This window comes from Suncus etruscus, chromosome 13, assembly GCF_024139225.1.
Source record: "Suncus etruscus isolate mSunEtr1 chromosome 13, mSunEtr1.pri.cur, whole genome shotgun sequence".
NCBI lineage: Eukaryota > Metazoa > Chordata > Mammalia > Eulipotyphla > Soricidae > Suncus > Suncus etruscus.
This window is the reverse complement of record NC_064860.1, coordinates 99,446,015-99,463,811: the sequence shown is the minus strand read 5'-3', so window position 1 is coordinate 99,463,811 and position 17,797 is coordinate 99,446,015. Positions and strand designations below refer to the sequence as shown.

The window sequence follows — 17,797 nt, the reverse complement described above, 5'->3', positions numbered from 1 at the left end:
CGCAGGCTCTGGGTATGAGGGGTCAGGACTTGGGGGTGGTCTGAAGGGCTGGGCACATAAGGTGGGATTGCACACAGAACCCACAGACAGTGGAGCCTACGCGGCGGAACCTGCTCTCAGTGGAACCTTCACACACGAAACATGCAGAGGAACCTGCACTCAGAGGGACCTGTACACAATGGAACCTCTACAGCAATACCTGCAGAGGAATATGTACACAGTGGAGCCTGCTCTCAGTGGAACCTGCACACACTGAACATGTAGAGAGAAACGGAACCTAGAGTCTGTGGAACCTGCAGACAATGGGACCTACGCACCAGAACCTGTTCAGAGGAATCTCCACATGGAAACTCCACGGTGGAACTTACACACAGGACAACCTAAACAGTGGAACCTGCACACATGGAACTTTCATATGTGAAACCTGTGTGGGCTGCAGTGTGGGTGGGTTCCAGGATTGGCTGTGCCAGTGCCAACACTCCACCCTGGGAAGGAACCATGAACGATAGATATGTCACCACCCTGAGCCTGTTCCCAGGACGCGCCCATGCCAGGCAGCAGGGACATCTGGCAGCTAGCCAGAGTGTGGTGAGTGTGGCCGTTCACAGCTTAACTTGTCTTGCAGGACCAGCACCTCCTGGAAGAGCTTGCTGGGCCACCGGCCTGGAGTGGGGCCAGCAGAGGAGCCCCTGGGCCAGCACCGCCCCCCGAGCTGCTGCCTCCGGAGCTCCCACGCATCATTCAGCAGTCGGTCAGTCTCTTGTGTGTGCAGAGTTGCCACTTGCCCCTGGACGGAGGACAGCTCAAGGGCTCTTCCATGCTCCGTCCTCTTGGGCCAGCCTGCCTGGGGCCTCGCCATCACTATGAGCACCGGGCACTGTCAGCCCGGGAGGTGGAGGAGCAGGACAGCAGGAAGAGGCGTGGAAAGAGAGAATAAAGCTGTGATGATTGTCCTCTCCTGTCCCTCGCCAACTTTTCCTCTCTTCTTTATTGGTGGGTGAGGGCACACCAGGCAGTGCTTAGGACTTACTCTGGATTCTGCACTAGGGGCCATTCTTGAGGGTATTCTGGGAGGTCTTGGCAGACCATATGGGGGCACTGTATGGATCAAACCCAGGTCAGCCATGTAGAGGCAAACCCTCCCACCCACTGTGCTCTCTCCAGCCCCGACTCTTTTTGGATTACGGCCCTGCCCTTTTGACTTCATTTAATTTTTATCACTGTCCAATTCTATTTTTTGTTTATATTTTGGTTTTGGGGCCACACTTAGTGAAGCTTATGGCTTACTCCTGGCTCTGCACTTAGGAGTAACACCTAGGAGTGCACAGGGGACCACATGGGGTGCTGGATGGATTGAACCTGCATCACTGGCATGCAAGACAATTGCCCTACCACTGTACTATCGCTCAGGCCTGTCACCTTATAACTTTAACATATGAATTTGGGGTCTGACAGAACAGTCCACAGAACATCCCACTCTAAGTGATATCCAGATATAAACATCTATGTAGAACATGTTTATCCTCAAGGGACAATAATTTATTTATATTTAGTTTTGAGGCCCACACCTGGCGGCGCTCAGAGGTTACTCCTGGCTCTGCACTCAGAAACCGCTCCTGGCAGGCTCAGGGGACCATATGGGATGCTTGGGATTGGACCTGGGTCTGTCCTGGGTCAGCCGTGTGCAAGGCAAATACCCTACTGCTGTGCTAACAGGACTCAGGCACAATGATTTCAAGTTATTTCTGAGCAGGAAAATCTGTGATGGCTGGTGGTGGACAGATGGACTGAAGGATGTGATGGGGGTTGATCAACAAGGGCTGGCTGTGCTGACACTGGAAGCTAGGGCATAGCAGGTAACTTCTCTCCTATTCCCTAGATCCCCCCGCCTCCAGCCACCATCATTCAGCAGCTTCCACAGCAACCACTGGTGGCACAGCTGCCTCCTCCCCAGCCCTTTCCCACTCAAAGGTCAGCAAGCATCAAGGAAGGTAAGTGTCCAAGCTAACGTTAAGAGGAACGAAGTCTAAGGTGGTTGGTTTGAATCCCAGTGTCCCATATGATCCCCCGTGCCTGCCAGGAGCTATTTCTGAGCAGTTAGCCCACCGCCGGGTGTGGCCCAAAAACCAAAAAAAAAAAAAAAAAAAAAAAAGAGGAATGAAGTCTTCCACCAAGAGCATTTTTGTTAAGTTGATCACTGAAGTGATATATTTGCCAGAGGGGGGGGGGGGAGAATAAGATCTAAGTTGAAGAAATCTTCGTAAAGGGTTGGGGATGTCACTCAGTGGCGAAGCCTGTGCAGTTTACAGCCCCTGGAAAACATAAGAAACCGTAACCAGTGACTTTCTCTGAGGGAAGGAGGCTGGAGAGATCTGGGCTCTGGTCCCCAGCTACACAGAAATCTGGTTAGAAGGTTCCATGATGTCAACTTTTAAATGGTCGGCTTGAGGGGGTGAAGTAAAATAAGGCCTTGGGCCCTCCTGAGTCCTCTCTTAGCTGAGAGGCTGCAGGGATGTGGCCTGACCCTGTGGTGAAATCTGTCACCCAGAGAAAGAACCCATGGAAAGGCTCATCCATACAGCTGTGGGCAGGGACAGCCTCACACCGTATCCCACCTTGATGGAGACAGGGAGGCCTGTGGAGTTTATATCTCTCTGGGCCAGCAGCAAGCCACATGAAAAGGTTGATAAGCTCTGTGGGGGCTCACTAAGGGCCTATACTGGCCCCTTCTGATACTTTCAGCCTATGCTGGGATCACCCAATGTGAGACATCGCGTGGAGAGAAAGGTTCTGGGGACTGCACTCGTGTGCATGTGTGTGTATGCAAATGTGTGCCTGTGTGGTGTGCTTCCGTGTGTGCATATGCAGGGTGCAGCCGTACACCCCAGTCAGGTAAGCTGTGGTAGCTGCCAAGAGCCCCGTGTGTGCTGTCGGTCCTCCCGCAGACATGGTGGAGCTGATGCTGATGCAGAATGCGCAGATGCACCAGATCATCATGCAGGGGCTGATGCTGAAGGCTCTGCCACCGGCCGCGCTCCAGGTGGGCTCAGTGAAGGACTGGGGCTGGAGACCGGCCGGCCCGGCCCAGTGCCCTAGGGTCCCTGGGAATACCTGGCTCTGAGCTCAGTGAACTGCCCCTCCAGGGGGAGGGTCCTCGAGGTGGGTGCTGTTTGAAGGGCTGTGTGGCCTCTAAAGTGGGTGCTGTGCTAGGACCCACAGCCGCTGTCTCCCGGGGCCCCTCGAGCCGAGAGGCAGAAGCAGCCATCTGTGCACCATCACCACTATGCACCCCTGGGGCCAGCGGGCTACTCTCTATGGCCCCCCATGGTCTCGGCCACTACCCTGCCTTCCGCTGCCGGCTTCCTGCCCACCCTGCGCCATGTGGCTGGGCCTGCTGCAGCTGCCTTCAGCCCGTAAGTCCCAGCCAGACTCCTGGGGACAGGGTGGGACCCCTGGGCACCTCCATCTCTGTCTGAGGTTGTCCTGCCCTTTAAGAAGCCGCTCTTGTAGGCTCTAAGCCCTAGTCCCAGGCTTGCTCAGTGGGTGCCATGTACCCACAAAAACAGATGTCATCTGGGCACACCACACTGGTGCCTTTCCTCTCCTAGGGCAGCTGATGGGGTCTCAGCAGCCCAGGCTCCAGGCCTGTGAGTCCCACCACAGTCTGGCAAGGAGAGGACCAGCTCTGGTGAGTGCAACACACCTCGGGACAAGGTGGGGACCGGGAGCTATGGGCCTTCTGGGGGTTCTGAGGTGCAGGCAGAACAAGGTTGGACACCTGAGGGCAGAGGGGCTGACCCAAGTATGGTGGGCCCATTGGGACTGCAAGAAACAGGTGTTAAGTGAGTATTAATAGGCGAGTGTCTCCCTGGCCTGGACCTGCTGTAGGGGCTGAGTCAAGGGTCTCTGCCCCTGACTCCCCTTGGGGGGATTCTTCCCCATGCACCCCAGCTTACCCCATGTCCCGGTGTCTTTTCCTGGTGGGACACACTCCTTTGCCATGTAGTGATCTCAGGGGGTCCTGCTGCATGCAACTCCTTGGGTGGACAGAAGGGGCGGTGGGCACAGTTCCCTGGAGGGGCAGTAGGGGGTACTGGGTGCAGTTCCGTGGGTGGGCCGCAGTGCTCTGCAGGGAAGGGCTCCCAAATGCATGACTGAGCTTTGAGGGTCCACTAGCTTGTCCTCTGCTGACTTCTGATTTTTCAGTTCGTGACTGCGGGGGCCGTTCTGACAATGCCAAGAGCCTTAGTTGCTGGCTATCAGGGCCTCAGGGGAGGAAGAAAACGTTCCTGCATCTAGCACGGAAGGGGTGGGGAAGGAGAGGCAACAGGAGCTCAGGAAGGCAGGCACCAGGGAAGGTCACGAGATGTGGTCCCAGGCCCCATTACAGCCCGGGAGCTGGACACCTGATGGCTCTTGGGGGCTATTTGGGGAGTGTTGATACTCATGCAGGCTGGGCGTGGCTGTACTGCCAGCAAACTGTCAGATTTGAAGATGCTCCCTTCCCCGCATCTGGCATCTTCACCCTGTGACTCGCCTTTCCACTCCCAGATCAAAAGCTGTGGGTTAGCCTGACCCAGCTTGGAGCTGTCAGCCCCAGTCTGGAGAGTGGGAGCTGTAACCCCTCAGGTCTCAAACCTCCACAGACTCTGAGTCTGCAGGTGCTGCCCCAGCCCTAGTTACCCTTCAGCCCCCCCAGTGATCTCTCAACCCTCTGATCCCCAGTGACCTCCCAGCCACTTTCAGACACTTGAACAAGACCTGCAGGTGGTAGATTCTGGAATATCCTATAAGGGCATTGTGGGAGTCTGGGCTCAGCCATATAGGACAAAAGTGGGGTCCCTGGCTTCCGGGACAGGAGTGGTCTCTCTGGTACCCAGTGGGCACAAGGTAGTGGCCATCACCGCCCCTCATAGGCCCCAGAGCTGTTCTGGTCTGTCCAAGGAGCACTGTGGGGGGCGGTACTGGGGGGGCAGCCAGCAGACCTGGTACCCTCCTGAGGAGTGTGGGTGCATCTGGTGGGGTGGTGGGTGCAGTCCTGATGGCAAACAGGCTCTGCACTGTTGTGCACCTGTTCACAGCTGCCTGGATGCAGAGGGGTCTTGGCGTGGGGGATCATGGAAACGGGCTGTGGGCTCACCCTCAGCTGATGTCAAACCCAGACCAGAGGCTGAGAGGAGTGCCATGGCCTGTCAGCCACACTGCAGAGCCACGCAGACACCGGGACCGAGGGCTGGGGACCTGGAAGATGCCGAGACCAGGAGCACTGGTGCCCCAATGTTGCACCCAGGGCTGTAGCAAAGGGCGGGGAGAGAGGGAGACCAATAAAGTAAAAGCTGAACCACCACTGGGCCGAGTTGGGAAGCATCGACCACCAGCAGGGTGCAGGTGTGCAGTTGTGGGAATTGCAGGAAGGGCACAGCAACCGAGGGGAGGTAGGAGGCCTGCTGGCGCAGACACGAGGGTCTTCCAGTGAAGCTGAGGCTCCCACAGGCCAAGGGCTGGACCCATGACAGGACCAGCAGGTCACAGGTGGTCGTGTCTTCCTGAGCTGGACTGGACAGGGCACAGGCCAGACTTGTGGGTGCCACACTGGGGCTGCCCTGTAGCTGGGACCAGTGAGCACAGCAGCCAGATCAGATGGGCAAATGATGCTGCCTGAAGGAGAATAGGAGCAGCCAGTAGACTCACCTCCTGGTGCTAAAGGGAAACAGTGCTCAGAGCAACTTTATTCAGAGTGAGCCCAGCAGTGCTCCAACTCGTCAGAAGAGGTTCTGGGTCAGCGGCTGCAGCTGGGTCCCTGTGTACTGGCTCAACTCCTCCAGGACCTGCTGCTCCTTCAGGAACATCTGCAAGGAACCCCAGGAAGTCGCTGGCCACCAGCCCACCCTGCCTGGCCTGTGGATGGCTGGGCCTGGTCCTCCCTCTGGGGTCTGTGTCCAGCCCGAGTCACCACCTGCTTCTGCTCCCTAGCTCAGGAGCAGCGAACGTCGTGGCAGGGATAGGGGAGCTGCCAGGCATCACAGCGGGGTCTGACGGGCACCCTAGGAGTGCAGGATATGTCAGGCAAGTGGGCACAAGGAGAGGGCAGTGATAAGTGAAGCAGACACTCCACACCCGAGGGGCACTTTGGAGCAGGTCATGCTCAGCTTGAGGCATAGTTCTGCTTGTTTTGTATTTGGGGGACCACACCCAGTGGAGTTTAGGGCTTGCTCTTGCCTCTGCACTCAGGGATCACCTCTGGCGGGGCTTGGAGGACCCTAATCAGTGCCAGGGATAGAACCAAAGCTGGATGGAAGTAAGGCAAGTGCCCGTCCTGCTGTACTACTGCTCTGACCCCCAAGGACTGTTTTTAGGGGGCCCCCACAACTGTGCTCAGAGGTTACTCCTGGCTCTACACCCATGAATTAATTCTAGCAGGGATCATGTGGGGTGTTGGAGATTAAACCTGGGTCATCCACATGTGAGGCAAATACCTCCCTGCTGTACCATCATCACTCTAGCCCCAGCACCATGGGAATTTGGGGTGGGGGTTTGTGCCACACCTTGTGGCGCTCAGGGGTTACCCCTGGCTCTGCGCTCAGAAATCGCTCCTGGTTCAGGGGACCATATGAGATGCTGGGGATCAAATCTGCATCCATCCGGGATCAGCCACGTGTAAGGCAAATGGCTACTACTGTGCTACCACTCTGGCTACCCCCCTTTTTCTCATTTTTGGGCCATTTCAAGCGGTACTCAAAGGTTACTCCTGGCTCTGAGCTCAGAAATTACTCCTGGCAGGCTCAGGGATCCTACAGATGCCTGGGATATTATATTTTTATTTATTTTTTGTTTTGGGGTCACACCAAGCAGCACTCAGGGATTACTCCTGGCTCTACACTCAGAAATTGATCCTGGCATACTCAGGAACCAAATGGGATGCTGGGATTCAAACCACCATCCTTCTGCATGCAAGCAAATGCCCTACCTCCATGCTATCTCTCCAGCCCCTGTATTTTTGGTTACTGGGTCACATTCGGCAATGCTCAAGGGTTACTCCTGGCTCTGTGTTCAGAAATCGTTTCTGGCAGGCTCAGGGAACCATAAAAAATGAAATGCTGGGGATCAAACCTGGATCTGTCCTGGGTTGGCCATGTGTAATGCCCTGCCACTGTGCTATCACCTCAGCCTCCCGTTTTTTTAGGGTGATGCCGGGGATTGAACCCAGGTTGGCCATATGCAGGGCAAATGCCCTATACTCAGTGCTATCACTCCAGCCCCAAAAGAACCATTTTTGTTAGAGATGGTGCCAATGAGTATGTGAGTTTATGAAACACAGGGAGACCAGGAGCCTGGTGAGCCCAAGTTACCAACCCTGATCTCCACTGTGGCCTCAGCTCTGGGGCTTCTCTGGTGGGTTCTGGGGACAGAGGATGACACCCAGCAGTGTCCATGGGTCGGGGTCAGTGGTACTGGGGAGCCTTGCGGCCTGGCATGTTAGAGCTTGGGGTCACCAAAGCCTGTGTGCGGCACTGAGGGCTGAGCAGTACCCAGCATTGGGCTTGTGGCCTCATGTGGCTGCCTTCACTGCGGCCTTGAGCGCTCCTCCTGGCCCCATATTTTTCTGGGAAACAGCTGAGAATTTCAGGCTCCAGGACCTCATGCCAGTCCCGACTTCATCAGAAAAAGCCCTCATGGTTTTCTCTGTAAGATTTTGGAGCAATGGGGCCAGAGCGGTGGAGTGGAGTGGTAAGGTATTTGCCTTGCTGGCGCTAGCCTAGAACAGACCGCGGTTCAATCCCCCCGCGTCCATATAGTCCCCCAAGCCAGGAGTGATGTCTAAGCTAATAGCCAGGAGTAACCCCTGAGCGTCACCGGGTGTCGCCCCCCCCAACTCCCCAAAATAAAATAAAATAAAAGATTTTGGAGCAGGGACTCAGTGATAGCACAGTGGAGAGGATGTTTGCCTTGCATGCAGCCAACCCGGCATCCCATGGAGCCTGCCAGGAATGACCTCTGAGCATAAAGCCAGGAGTGATGCTGAACATCATTGGGTGTGACCCAAAAACCAAAAAGAAAAAAGATGGCGGAATAATGGGACCACAGGGAGGGCGCTTGCCTTGCACACAGATGATAGGGCTCAATTCCCCCTGTCCCACATGGTCCCCTGGGCAGAGCCAGGAGTGAGCCCTGTGCACCCCTAGTCCCAGACTCTGCAGACTGGAGTGTTAGGTCACTGGAATTCTGAGCCACAGCACAGTGCTGGCTAACTGCCAGGTCCTTCCTCAGTAAAGAAATAGCCCAGGGAGCAGCACTCAGGACACTGGTCGCATCACTGTGCTCTGTAGCAGCATCTACAAACTGTGTCACCCTGCGGGTGCCGGGGACCTGTGTCAGACAGATGAGGACAGGCATCCCCAGCATTGAGCATTTCCCAGTTTTGTTCTTCACATGTACCACAAGAGGCAGGCTGGGTGGCCTGGTTCTGGGTCAGCTCCTACCTTCTGCCACTCGGTCTCTGTGTTGTGTGTGAAGCCCAGCAGATGACACAGTCCATGGGTGGCAGTCACCTGTGACAGCAAAGTGGACAATGGTAGGACAGTCACCTGACCAGCCTACAGGCTGGCTTGTGTGGGCTGCTGAAGCAGGGCCCCCTGCTGGGGGTCTCAGACACCTCAGCCCAGTGCTGGCTGCAGAGAACCTGTTCGTGGGGAGAGGTGTTCAGCCAGGTGGAAGAACTCCCAGCACCCCCACAGTGAGAGGGGTCCTCGGAAAAACCTGACTTTTACTTGTGCAGGTGGGGCTGTGGCGAGGCATGGCATTGACAACACTGGCTCTGTCGTCCACATGCATGCTGAGCACTGGGATAAATGGCAGTGCTGAGGACAGGGGCGAACACGTGCTGTTGGGCAGAGTGTGGTCTACTGATGATACACGGGGCTGGGGACCAAGCCAGGGCCCCTGACACGTCTCTGTAATCCACTTACAGTCAGCACATCATGGAAGTCCTCGCCACCTCTGCACTGCTGGAAGATGTACTCCACGCCCAGGAAAATGTCCCCCAGGTTGTAGTCATCTGGGAAGTCAGGCTGGGGGATTTCCCCAGCTGTCAGATTCTGCAAACAGAGACACATTTGGGGAGGGTTTCTCAGGAGTCACAGCTGGGCAGCCCAACTATAAAAGGAGAACCGCTCTTGGTGGCTCTGCAGGAAAATCCCTCTTGGTGGAGTTCAGACCATATAGGGTGCTGGGAGTTGGAACTGAATCATCTGTGGTCTAATCACACAATGTTTGTGCATATTTAAAACAATTTTTTGTTTGTTTTTTTGGGTCACACCCAGCAGTGCTCAGGGGTTATTCCTGGCTCTCTGCTCAAAAATCGCTCCTCGCAGGTTCAGGGGACCATATGGGATGCCAGGGTTCGAACCACCATCCTTCTACATGCAAGACAAACGCCCCACCTCCGTGCTGCCTCTCCAGCCCCCTTTTGTGCATATTTGAAGACTTTCCAATAAAACCCAAAGATGATGCCTGTAGCATGAATTGTCGGTAGACTAGACAAGATGTTTGTACCTCATGATATGGAAAAGAGAGCACATCCGTGGGGATGTTTTTCTTTCTGTAGATTCTATTAATATGCTGGATCTTCTTGTTGTCAACACAGATGATGGCCACGTCGAATTTCTGCACCCCTAAAATTTGCCTCAGCACCTCTATCCTCCTGCGAAGAGGTGCTCTCCTGAGCCCGACAGCTCGCTGCACGTTCTTCAACACCAAACTCATCTCAGGGGAAACATCTGCGAAGAAACATGAGCCTGAGCACTGGAGAGGACCAGTCAGGGGCCTGAGAGCTCAAAGCCTCTATGTGTAAGACAGCACAGAACAGTTCAGCCCCGTAAGAACAGAGAAATAGCCTTGAATTCCTGGCGAATTCCAAGGTAAGATAAGAAAGCATGCCAAGAACGGACCACCTAAGAAAGAAAAAGGTTGATAAGTCTCAAGGTTGACCACTGAAGGGGAGGAGCTGGTTAATGCGATGTGCTCACACACCTGACTGTCAGGATGTTCCGGGATGTTATAACTGCTCTTTTCTGCTGCTGGACACCTGCTTCGCTTCAGTTAAGATAAGAATGTGGATATGTACCTCAAGGCCTGTGCAAGAAAGAGAATAGAATGTGTGTGTCAAAGCACTTGAGGGTCCTCAGCGATGAGCTTTAATAAACTCTACTTTCACCTATTTCCAGTCTCTGGGGTATCTGTGTTGAGCGACAGTCTAAATCACTTCTCTGGGAAACCAAGGACACCTACAGTAGCCAGAAGAACCCATGAAAACAAGACAGCGGGGAGGGTGCCTGCCTTCCAAGTGGCCAACCAGGTTCCCCAGCATCCCACAGGGTGGGGTCCCTGAACCCGCCAGGAGTGATCCCCGAGGGCAGAGCCGGGAGGAAGCCCTGAGCATCATTTGTGTGGCCCCAAACAAAACAATCCAGAACACCTAGGCACAGAGCTCCCTGGGCCTGCACGGGGCCCTTCCTCGTCCTCTCCTGCTCCTCCTTAAGTGACTCCCCAAAAGCCCGCTTTTCCTTTGAAGAGAAGCAAACCGCCCAGGAGCCCCGAAGCCGAGTGGAGCCCGGCACAACAGGTGCCAGCTGCAGGCTGCAGGGGGAGGAAGGGGGGCTGAGGGGGAGCTCGGGGCAGGCCGTGGGGGCATCGACGCCCCACCTCTGGGCTACGGGCGCCCCCCGAACGCACCCGAGCTGCAGCGCGACGCGGTCGGAACTCGGGCGCAGCGGGCGCGGAAGCCGGGGACGCGGCCGGAGCGGACCGGAAGCGAGTCCGTCTCGGGTCCCGCCCGGGGAGGGAGACCGGAAGCGATCCGCCTGGAGTTTGGACCCGGGGAAGCCGGAAGCGAGTGCGCTGGGCCCCGCCCCGCCCGACCGGAAGCGAGTCCGTCTCGAGCCCCTCCCCGGGAGACCGGAAGCGAGTCCGTCTCGGGTCCCGCCCGGGGAGACCGGAAGCGGTCCGTCTGGAGTTTGGACCCGGGGAAGCCGGAAGCGAGTGCGCTGGGCCCCGCCCCGGCCGGCCGGAAGCGAGTCCGCCCGTTGTTCCTGCCCGGGCAGGCCGGCGGCGGCGGCGGCGAGTCCGCCTCAGGTTCCGCCCGGCCGAACCGAAAGCGAGGAGGGCGACGGCGGAGGCCGCCGCGCTCCCCTCGGCCATGTCCGCCCGGGCGTGCGGGCCCGTCGCCGTCGGAGGGCCTGAGCCCCGAGCCTGAGCGCCATGGACCCGAGCCTCGGCCCGTTCGCGGGCGCGCCGCCCGCCGCCTTCCCCGGCTCGTCGGGCGCCTTCCCGGCGCGGCCGCCCTTCCGCCTGGGCCCGCCCGTCCTCTTCGGCCCGGCGGCGGCGGCGGCGGCGGGGAAGGGCCCCGCCGCCTTCCCGCCCGCGCCCGCCGCGGCCCCGGCCCCGGCCTTCCCCCCGACGCCCTTCGCCGCGCCCGCCCGCCCGAGCTTCGGCTTCAAGCCGCCCGCCGCGCCCGCCTTCGGGCCCGAGCCCGCGGCCAAGGCCGACCTGGGCTTCCGGCCGCTGGAGAAGTCGGTGTTCCGGCCCATCCCCGGCCCCGGCCCCGGCCCGGCCGCGCAGCCGGAGCCGCAGCCGCAGCGGGAGGCCGGGCCGGGCCCGGGGGCGTCGGGCTTCTTCACCTACCCCCGCCCGACGGGCGGCGCCCCGGCCCCCGCCGCCGCCCGCTTCTCCTTCTCCCCGGCGGCCGCCGGCTCCGGCTTCGCCCTCCCCAGGCCCGCCCTGAGCGGCGGCGCCGCGTCCGCCTTCGCGCCCGCGCTGCCCGGCCCGCACGCGGAGGAGGAGCCGAGGGGCGCCCGGCCGCTCTTCGGGGGCTTCCCCGCCGCCTCTCTGCCCGCCCCGGCCGACCCCTTCGCGGCCCCCAAGAGCGGGGCCAGGCCGGCGGCCGAAGACCCCGGGGAGCCCCTGCCGGGCCTCCTGAAGGCGCTGAGGAGGAAGGAGGAGCAGGACCGGTCCCCCCGCAAACGCGGCCACGACGGCCCGGACGAGCCCGACCCCCTGTCGCTCTCCCCTCCGGACAAGAGGCCCGTTCGCCTGAACCGGCCCCGCGGGGGCTCGCTCTTCGGCCGGACCATCCAGGACGTCTTCAGGAGCCACAAGGAAGGGGCCCGGCTGAGCCACAAGGAGTCCAAGAAGGACAGTGGGTGCGCCGAGCCCGGCGAGAGCGAGCTGGCGGCCCTCGCTGGAGGGAGTCCGTCTGTCCCAGGCTCCAGTAAAGAGGGAGAAACGCAGAGCAGAGATAAGGAAGACGGTGCGTGCTGCAAACGCGCCACGCCATCCTAAATTTTGGCTGGCCCGCTGCTGCCGGCTTCTTGGAAAATATCCCTGGGGAGTTTTCGAACCATTTTCCATCTTAAGATTATTTGATTTTTTTTCCCCCCTCTCTTTCGTTTTCGGACCAAGCCCCATGGTGCTCAGGGCTTACTCCTGGTCTTGGGCTCAGGTACTCCACACTCATCCCTGGTGGAGCTTGGGGAACCGTAAGGGGTGCTGGGGTGTTGGAGTGACCGGTTTTCTCTCTGTTGAGGATAATTCTTTGCTTGTGCTTGTCACTCGTGGACTGGAGGTACCTCTAGATTGGCTTACACGCATGACTTGGTTCCACCCAAGACAAAGATCATCCTTGGATTCTGGTATTTGTTTTACAACTTGGTTCCACGCAAAATAGGTTTTCCTTATTTAGCAAAATAGGTTTTCCTCATTTAGAGTGTCTCGAGCAAACCTGGATGGGACTGGCTCAGGATAGGGCTTCTGCCCAGGGAGGGTCTCTACTCAGTCTGCCAGGCAGCTTCCTCACTTGGCTGGATGAGATACTTTGCAATGGCCACACGTATTTCACTCATTCAGCTTTGTTTGGATGATTTCCTGTAGCTACCCTTGCTCCAGGCTCTCTTTCTCATTACTCGCACCTACCTGTTCTCCACTCTTGGGGGTGGTCTTTCTCTTCCCAATAAAGACCTTGGGTCTCTGGGAGAAGCAGCTTGTGGTTTCGGTTTCCACAACTAGGTTTTTTTTGTTTGTTTTTGTTTTTGCCAGTGAGCGGAAAGCTTGTGGAAGTTTTTCTGAACCTATTTTTTATTCTTCTCAACCTTGCAAAGACACCGTCCTAGGCTTTTTATTTTGTTTTTGATTTTGGGTCACACCCTGTGATGCTCAGGGGTTACTCCTGCTATGTGCTCAGATATCACTCCTGGCTCAGGGGACCATATGGGATGCTGGGGATCGAACTGAGGACCATCCTGGGCCAGCCGCTTGCAAGGCAAGCACCCTACTGCTGTGCTACTGCTTGAGCCCCATCCTTGGCTTCTGCATCATCGATGCTTTCCTCCTGTGTGGAAATGCTCCACCTAATGTGTTTCTATGCCCATCCACTGATTCCCTAGATTCCCTCCGAGCCTCTGGGCGTCAGGGTAAAAGAAGTGAGAGTACAGACAGTCTCGGCGGCTTCTCTCCTTCTGAACTCACAGCGATCCAGGTCAAGAACATCCCTGACAACCTCAATGACCGAGCCACCCTGGAGAACCACTTTGGCAAAATCGCCAAAGTGCAGCGCATCTGTACCAGGCACAACAAAAAGCTTGCGGTGGTGTATTTTTATGATCACGTGAGTGTTCCAGGAAAAAAATGTATAAAGTGTGAGGGGCCAGGCGGGATGGTCTTAGGGTGCATGTCTGGTATGCTGGTGGCCTTGGTTCCTGCCCTGGCACCACAAGGTACTCTAAGCGTCACTGGGTGCAGCCCTGGATGCCCCTGAGAGCTCTACCACCTCTCAGTGAATCACTGCTCTGCAGGGCCTCTTTAGCATTGCCCCCTGGGACCATGCTCTGAACTACCTGCCCCTGTAGGCTGAGAGTTGCCAGGAGAGGCCTCCAGTGGTCTGAGCACCATTTGGAGGGCACTTAAGAGTGGGCTGGGTCACTATTCTTGTTTATTTTTAGTGGGGCTGAGGCCTTGTGGTACCTCAGGTCTCCCAGTTCTGCTCAATCACTCCTGACGGTGTTTAGGAGACTGTATGAAGTGCTTAGGATCAAACCGGTTGGATAACGCTTTAAAAGTTTTGGGCTCAGGGCTGGAGAAATAGCATGGAGGTAAGGCCCAAGTTTTGGTTAGGGCATTTACCTTGCATGCGGCTGATCCAGGTTTGATCCCTGGGACCCCATATAGTCCCCTGAGGCCATCAGAAGTAATTTTTGAGTGTAACAGCCAGGAGTAAGCCCTGACCACTGCTGGATGTTACCCAAACAAAACAAAGGAAGTTTTGGAGCTGGAATAACAGTACAGAGAGTAGTGCTTTGCCTTGCATGTGGCTGACCTAGGGTCAATGCCTAATATTCTTGTCCTCTCTGTTTCATGTCCCTTCGTTGCAGCAACCCAAGACTATTTTAAAGGAGAAAGTGGTCTTATGTGACTAATAAGAAAACCTTTCTATACTTAGGATATTAGGGATTATTTGTTTGTTTTTGATTGTTTTGTTTCGGAGCCACATCTACCCGTGCTCAGGCCTTATTCTGGGGCTGTGCACTCAGGAATCGCTCCTGTTGGGCTTGAGGGATTGACCATATGGGATACCAGGATTGAACCTGGCTTGGCTGCATGCCAGGCACATAAGTGTCCTACCTGCTGTACCACTGTCCTGGCCCCAGTTTCTGGTTTTAGAACCACACACAGCAGTGCTAGGCTCCTGACGATCTTGGCTCCTATGTGCAGAACACATCTTCCAGCCTTTTGAGCTCTTTGCAACTCTGTGTGTGTATACTTAGAAGTAAAATGTCTTTGTTAGGAGCTGTGAGAGGGAAAAGTGAGCAAGAGTTCCAGAAAGTCAGGCCAGAGAGATAGCATGGAGGTGTAGGGTGTTTGCCTTGCATGCAGAAGAATGGTGGTTCTAATTCTGGCATTCCATATGGTCCCCCGAGCCTGCCAGGAGTAACCCCTGAGTACGGCCGGGTATAAACCCCCACCCCCCCAAAAAAAAGAGAGTTCCAGAAGGTCAGGAAAAGCTACAATGAGAGCATTTCTAAGCCGTTTCACAGGTTCACCACATGCCATTGTGTACCTGGGTCTACTGCCTTTTGAGGGGAGCTGTGTCCGTGTAGCTTCCTGTTGTGCCAGACAGGACTTGGTGCTGTTTCATCACTGAATATGTTCAGAGGGTCGGAGCATTCTCTCGGAGCACCAAACTGGTGTTCTGGGGCTGGGCAGAAGCTCAGAGAGCAGGTATATGTCTGGTGTGGCCCTCTTGGCCCCCAGCTCCAGTGGACCTTCTGGATTGGCTTCTGAGTAACACCAGGAGTGACCTTGGGGCCCCTGAACACTGCATGGAAATCACTCTTTATCTCCTCAAAAAGAAATTGATTTGGGGCCAGAGTGATAGCACAGTGGTAGGGCGTTTGCCCCCATGTGTTCGATCCCTGGCGTCCCATATGGTCCCCCGAGCCAGGAGCAATTTCTGAGCGAATAGCCAGGAGTACCCCTGAGCATCACTGAGTGGCCCAAAGAACAAAACAAAACAAAGAAAGAAGTTGATATCCGGGGCCCAAGAGATAACACAGCGGTAGGGCATTTGCCTTGCATGCAGCAACTCAGGATGGATGGTGGTTCGATTCTTGGCATCCCATTTGGTTCCCCAATCCTGCTGGGAGCAATTTTTTTTTTAATTTACATCTTTTTAATTTTTATTTTAATTATAAGAACAATGATGCCAAGAAAGAGGACAAGGTAAAGTTACAGTGGAGGGACAATCACCCATAAACAATTCTCAGAAGAAATCCCCTTGCTGATACCTAAATTTTGAACTTACAGTCAAAGAACATTAAGAAAAATAAAATAGAACCCATGTACAATTACTTTGTCCTCAAGTCCCCAGATTGTAGTACATTATAGCAGTACACAAAGCAATCTAAAGCCATGAAATTTATGTGATTCCTTAAACATTGAAGGCATAGTATTTTTTTTTACATTTTCATGCACATGCATAATAGTTTAACATCAAAAGTTTGTGTTTTTTTTTTAAGATTTAGAGTCAAAGGAGCACAGGAAAAATGGTGTTAGAGTGGCAAATATTGTTTGCATAGGCCCACCAAAATATGGGGGACATGGAAAGGAAAAGCCTTGGCCTAAATACAAGGAGACCCTACCCCTGAAGTTTCCTGGCATAAGACCAACTCGGCTCCAGGCAAACTAGTTTGTTCAATCCAAGTCATTGTCTGTAATGCCAATACAGTTTTCTTTTTCACACAGTATCTATTGTTGGCATCAGGTTTCCGTATTAAAGATCCTGAAGTCTGCATATTCTACATTAAAGTCAGGCTGGTGTGGAGCATCCTCTAGTTTCACCTCACAATCAAAGGGCAATGCAGAAAGCCCCGTCCAGTAAGCAGGGCATTGTTGTTAAGTCTTCTCAGTGTTAAGGGAAGTCTCTTTTGAGTAGGTCGATGTCAGAGCAGCAGCAGGGTCCTCCCTGGTAGAGGATTGCTTCCAGGTGATGTCATAGACAACCTTGGATGTTTCGTAGATGGCTTCCTTAGATCAGGGGTGAATGGAGAATGCCCATTCTTCTGAGGCCTGTGCCAGGTCATTATGACAATGTTCAGGGCGTAAGGTCCCATTGCACTACAAGATTTGTGTGTTTCCATCTCTATTAGATAAGAACTTATTTGTATGTATAGTATTTTCCCATTTTAATGTGCCTATGCAAACAAGAAATAAAGCCAGAAATAAAGCCAAGAAATGCAGAGCCAGTAGTAACCTCTGAGTGCTTCTGGATGTGATTACCCCCCCCCCCCAAAGTTGATTTTCTTTTTTTCTTTTTTTTGGTTTGGAGGCTACCCGCAGCAAAATGCTCAGGGTTACTCTTGCTCTACTCTTAGGAATCACTCCTGGTGGTGTTCATGGGAACCTGTGGAATGCAGGGGATCCAATCTGGGTTTGTTTCTAAAAGGAAAAGTGCACTAAGTATGATTCTGGCACTGCAAAGAAAAGAGCAGCACAACCCCCTGCTTGTGGTACCATGAAAGAGGAGTCTGGGGCTGTTGTGGTTGAGGCAGAGAGCCCTGACCACGTGTGGCATGATGTTATGAAATCCTGCTGGAGTCCCCTGATGGAAGCCGTGTGGGACTGCTTTTCAGGCGTCTGCTGCTCTAGCCAGGAAGAAGGGGAAAGGCCTGCATGAGGACGTGACTATCTTCTGGCACAAGAAGAAGATCAGTGAGTTTTCCGTCACCCCTGCCATTTTACATGCTGTGTGTAGGCCTTTGACCACTTTCCCACCGGTCCCAGAGGACCCTGAGTTTAGACTGTTGCCTAGGCTCTTTCATAATGTAGTTACACGTTTGAATGTTTCTTTTTCAGAGAAAGGTGGGGAGATTGCAATACCCAGTAACTTTGTTCTGACTCTGTCCCAGGTCCCAACAAGAAACCCTTTTGCCTTAAGGAGAAGAAGCCTAATAAGGGGGATGCTGGCCCCAACTCTGAGGATGCGCCCTTCCAGCTCTCCCCTCTGGGCAAGTCCGTGGCTCGGGCTGCGGGGGCCGGCCTCCTGAACAAGAGGTAAGGCACTGCTGATGTGTGCTGTGGGCTTCAGGACAGCTGAGCCCCACCTGGGCAGGCAGGCAGAAACAGGGCAGGGAGGGTGGCCAGGGCAGGGAGATGGTCTCCAGAGCTCTGACTTCATGTTCTGGGCTCAGGGCTCGCTCAGCAGCATGAGTGGGTCTGTGTGACCTTCTGAGCAGGTAACCTTTCAGGACTT

The 17,797-nt window shown here is 55.2% G+C and overlaps 2 protein-coding genes across 2 annotated transcripts in view; one reads left to right on the top strand and one right to left on the bottom strand.

The window, feature by feature from the left end:
• Window positions 1-5,711: 5,711 nt before the first annotated feature.
• YBEY (ybeY metalloendoribonuclease) lies at window positions 5,712-10,121 on the bottom strand. Its single transcript, XM_049785486.1, has 5 exons — window positions 10,030-10,121; window positions 9,553-9,776; window positions 8,967-9,095; window positions 8,481-8,549; window positions 5,712-5,849 (listed from the first exon to the last, which is right to left on the bottom strand). Exons 2-5 carry the CDS (start codon window positions 9,760-9,762, stop codon window positions 5,763-5,765), a joined length of 495 nt encoding a protein of 164 aa, XP_049641443.1. The 5' UTR covers window positions 9,763-9,776; window positions 10,030-10,121; the 3' UTR covers window positions 5,712-5,762.
• A 1,135-nt stretch (window positions 10,122-11,256) lies between these two features.
• MCM3AP (minichromosome maintenance complex component 3 associated protein) overlaps window positions 11,257-17,797 on the top strand; it is a 41,623-nt gene continuing 35,082 nt past the window's right edge. The window contains exons 1-4 of the mRNA XM_049785640.1: window positions 11,257-12,304; window positions 13,437-13,657; window positions 17,178-17,256; window positions 17,454-17,598. Coding sequence (XP_049641597.1) covers window positions 11,257-12,304; window positions 13,437-13,657; window positions 17,178-17,256; window positions 17,454-17,598 — 1,493 coding nt within the window. The remainder of the gene's footprint in view (window positions 12,305-13,436; window positions 13,658-17,177; window positions 17,257-17,453; window positions 17,599-17,797) is intronic.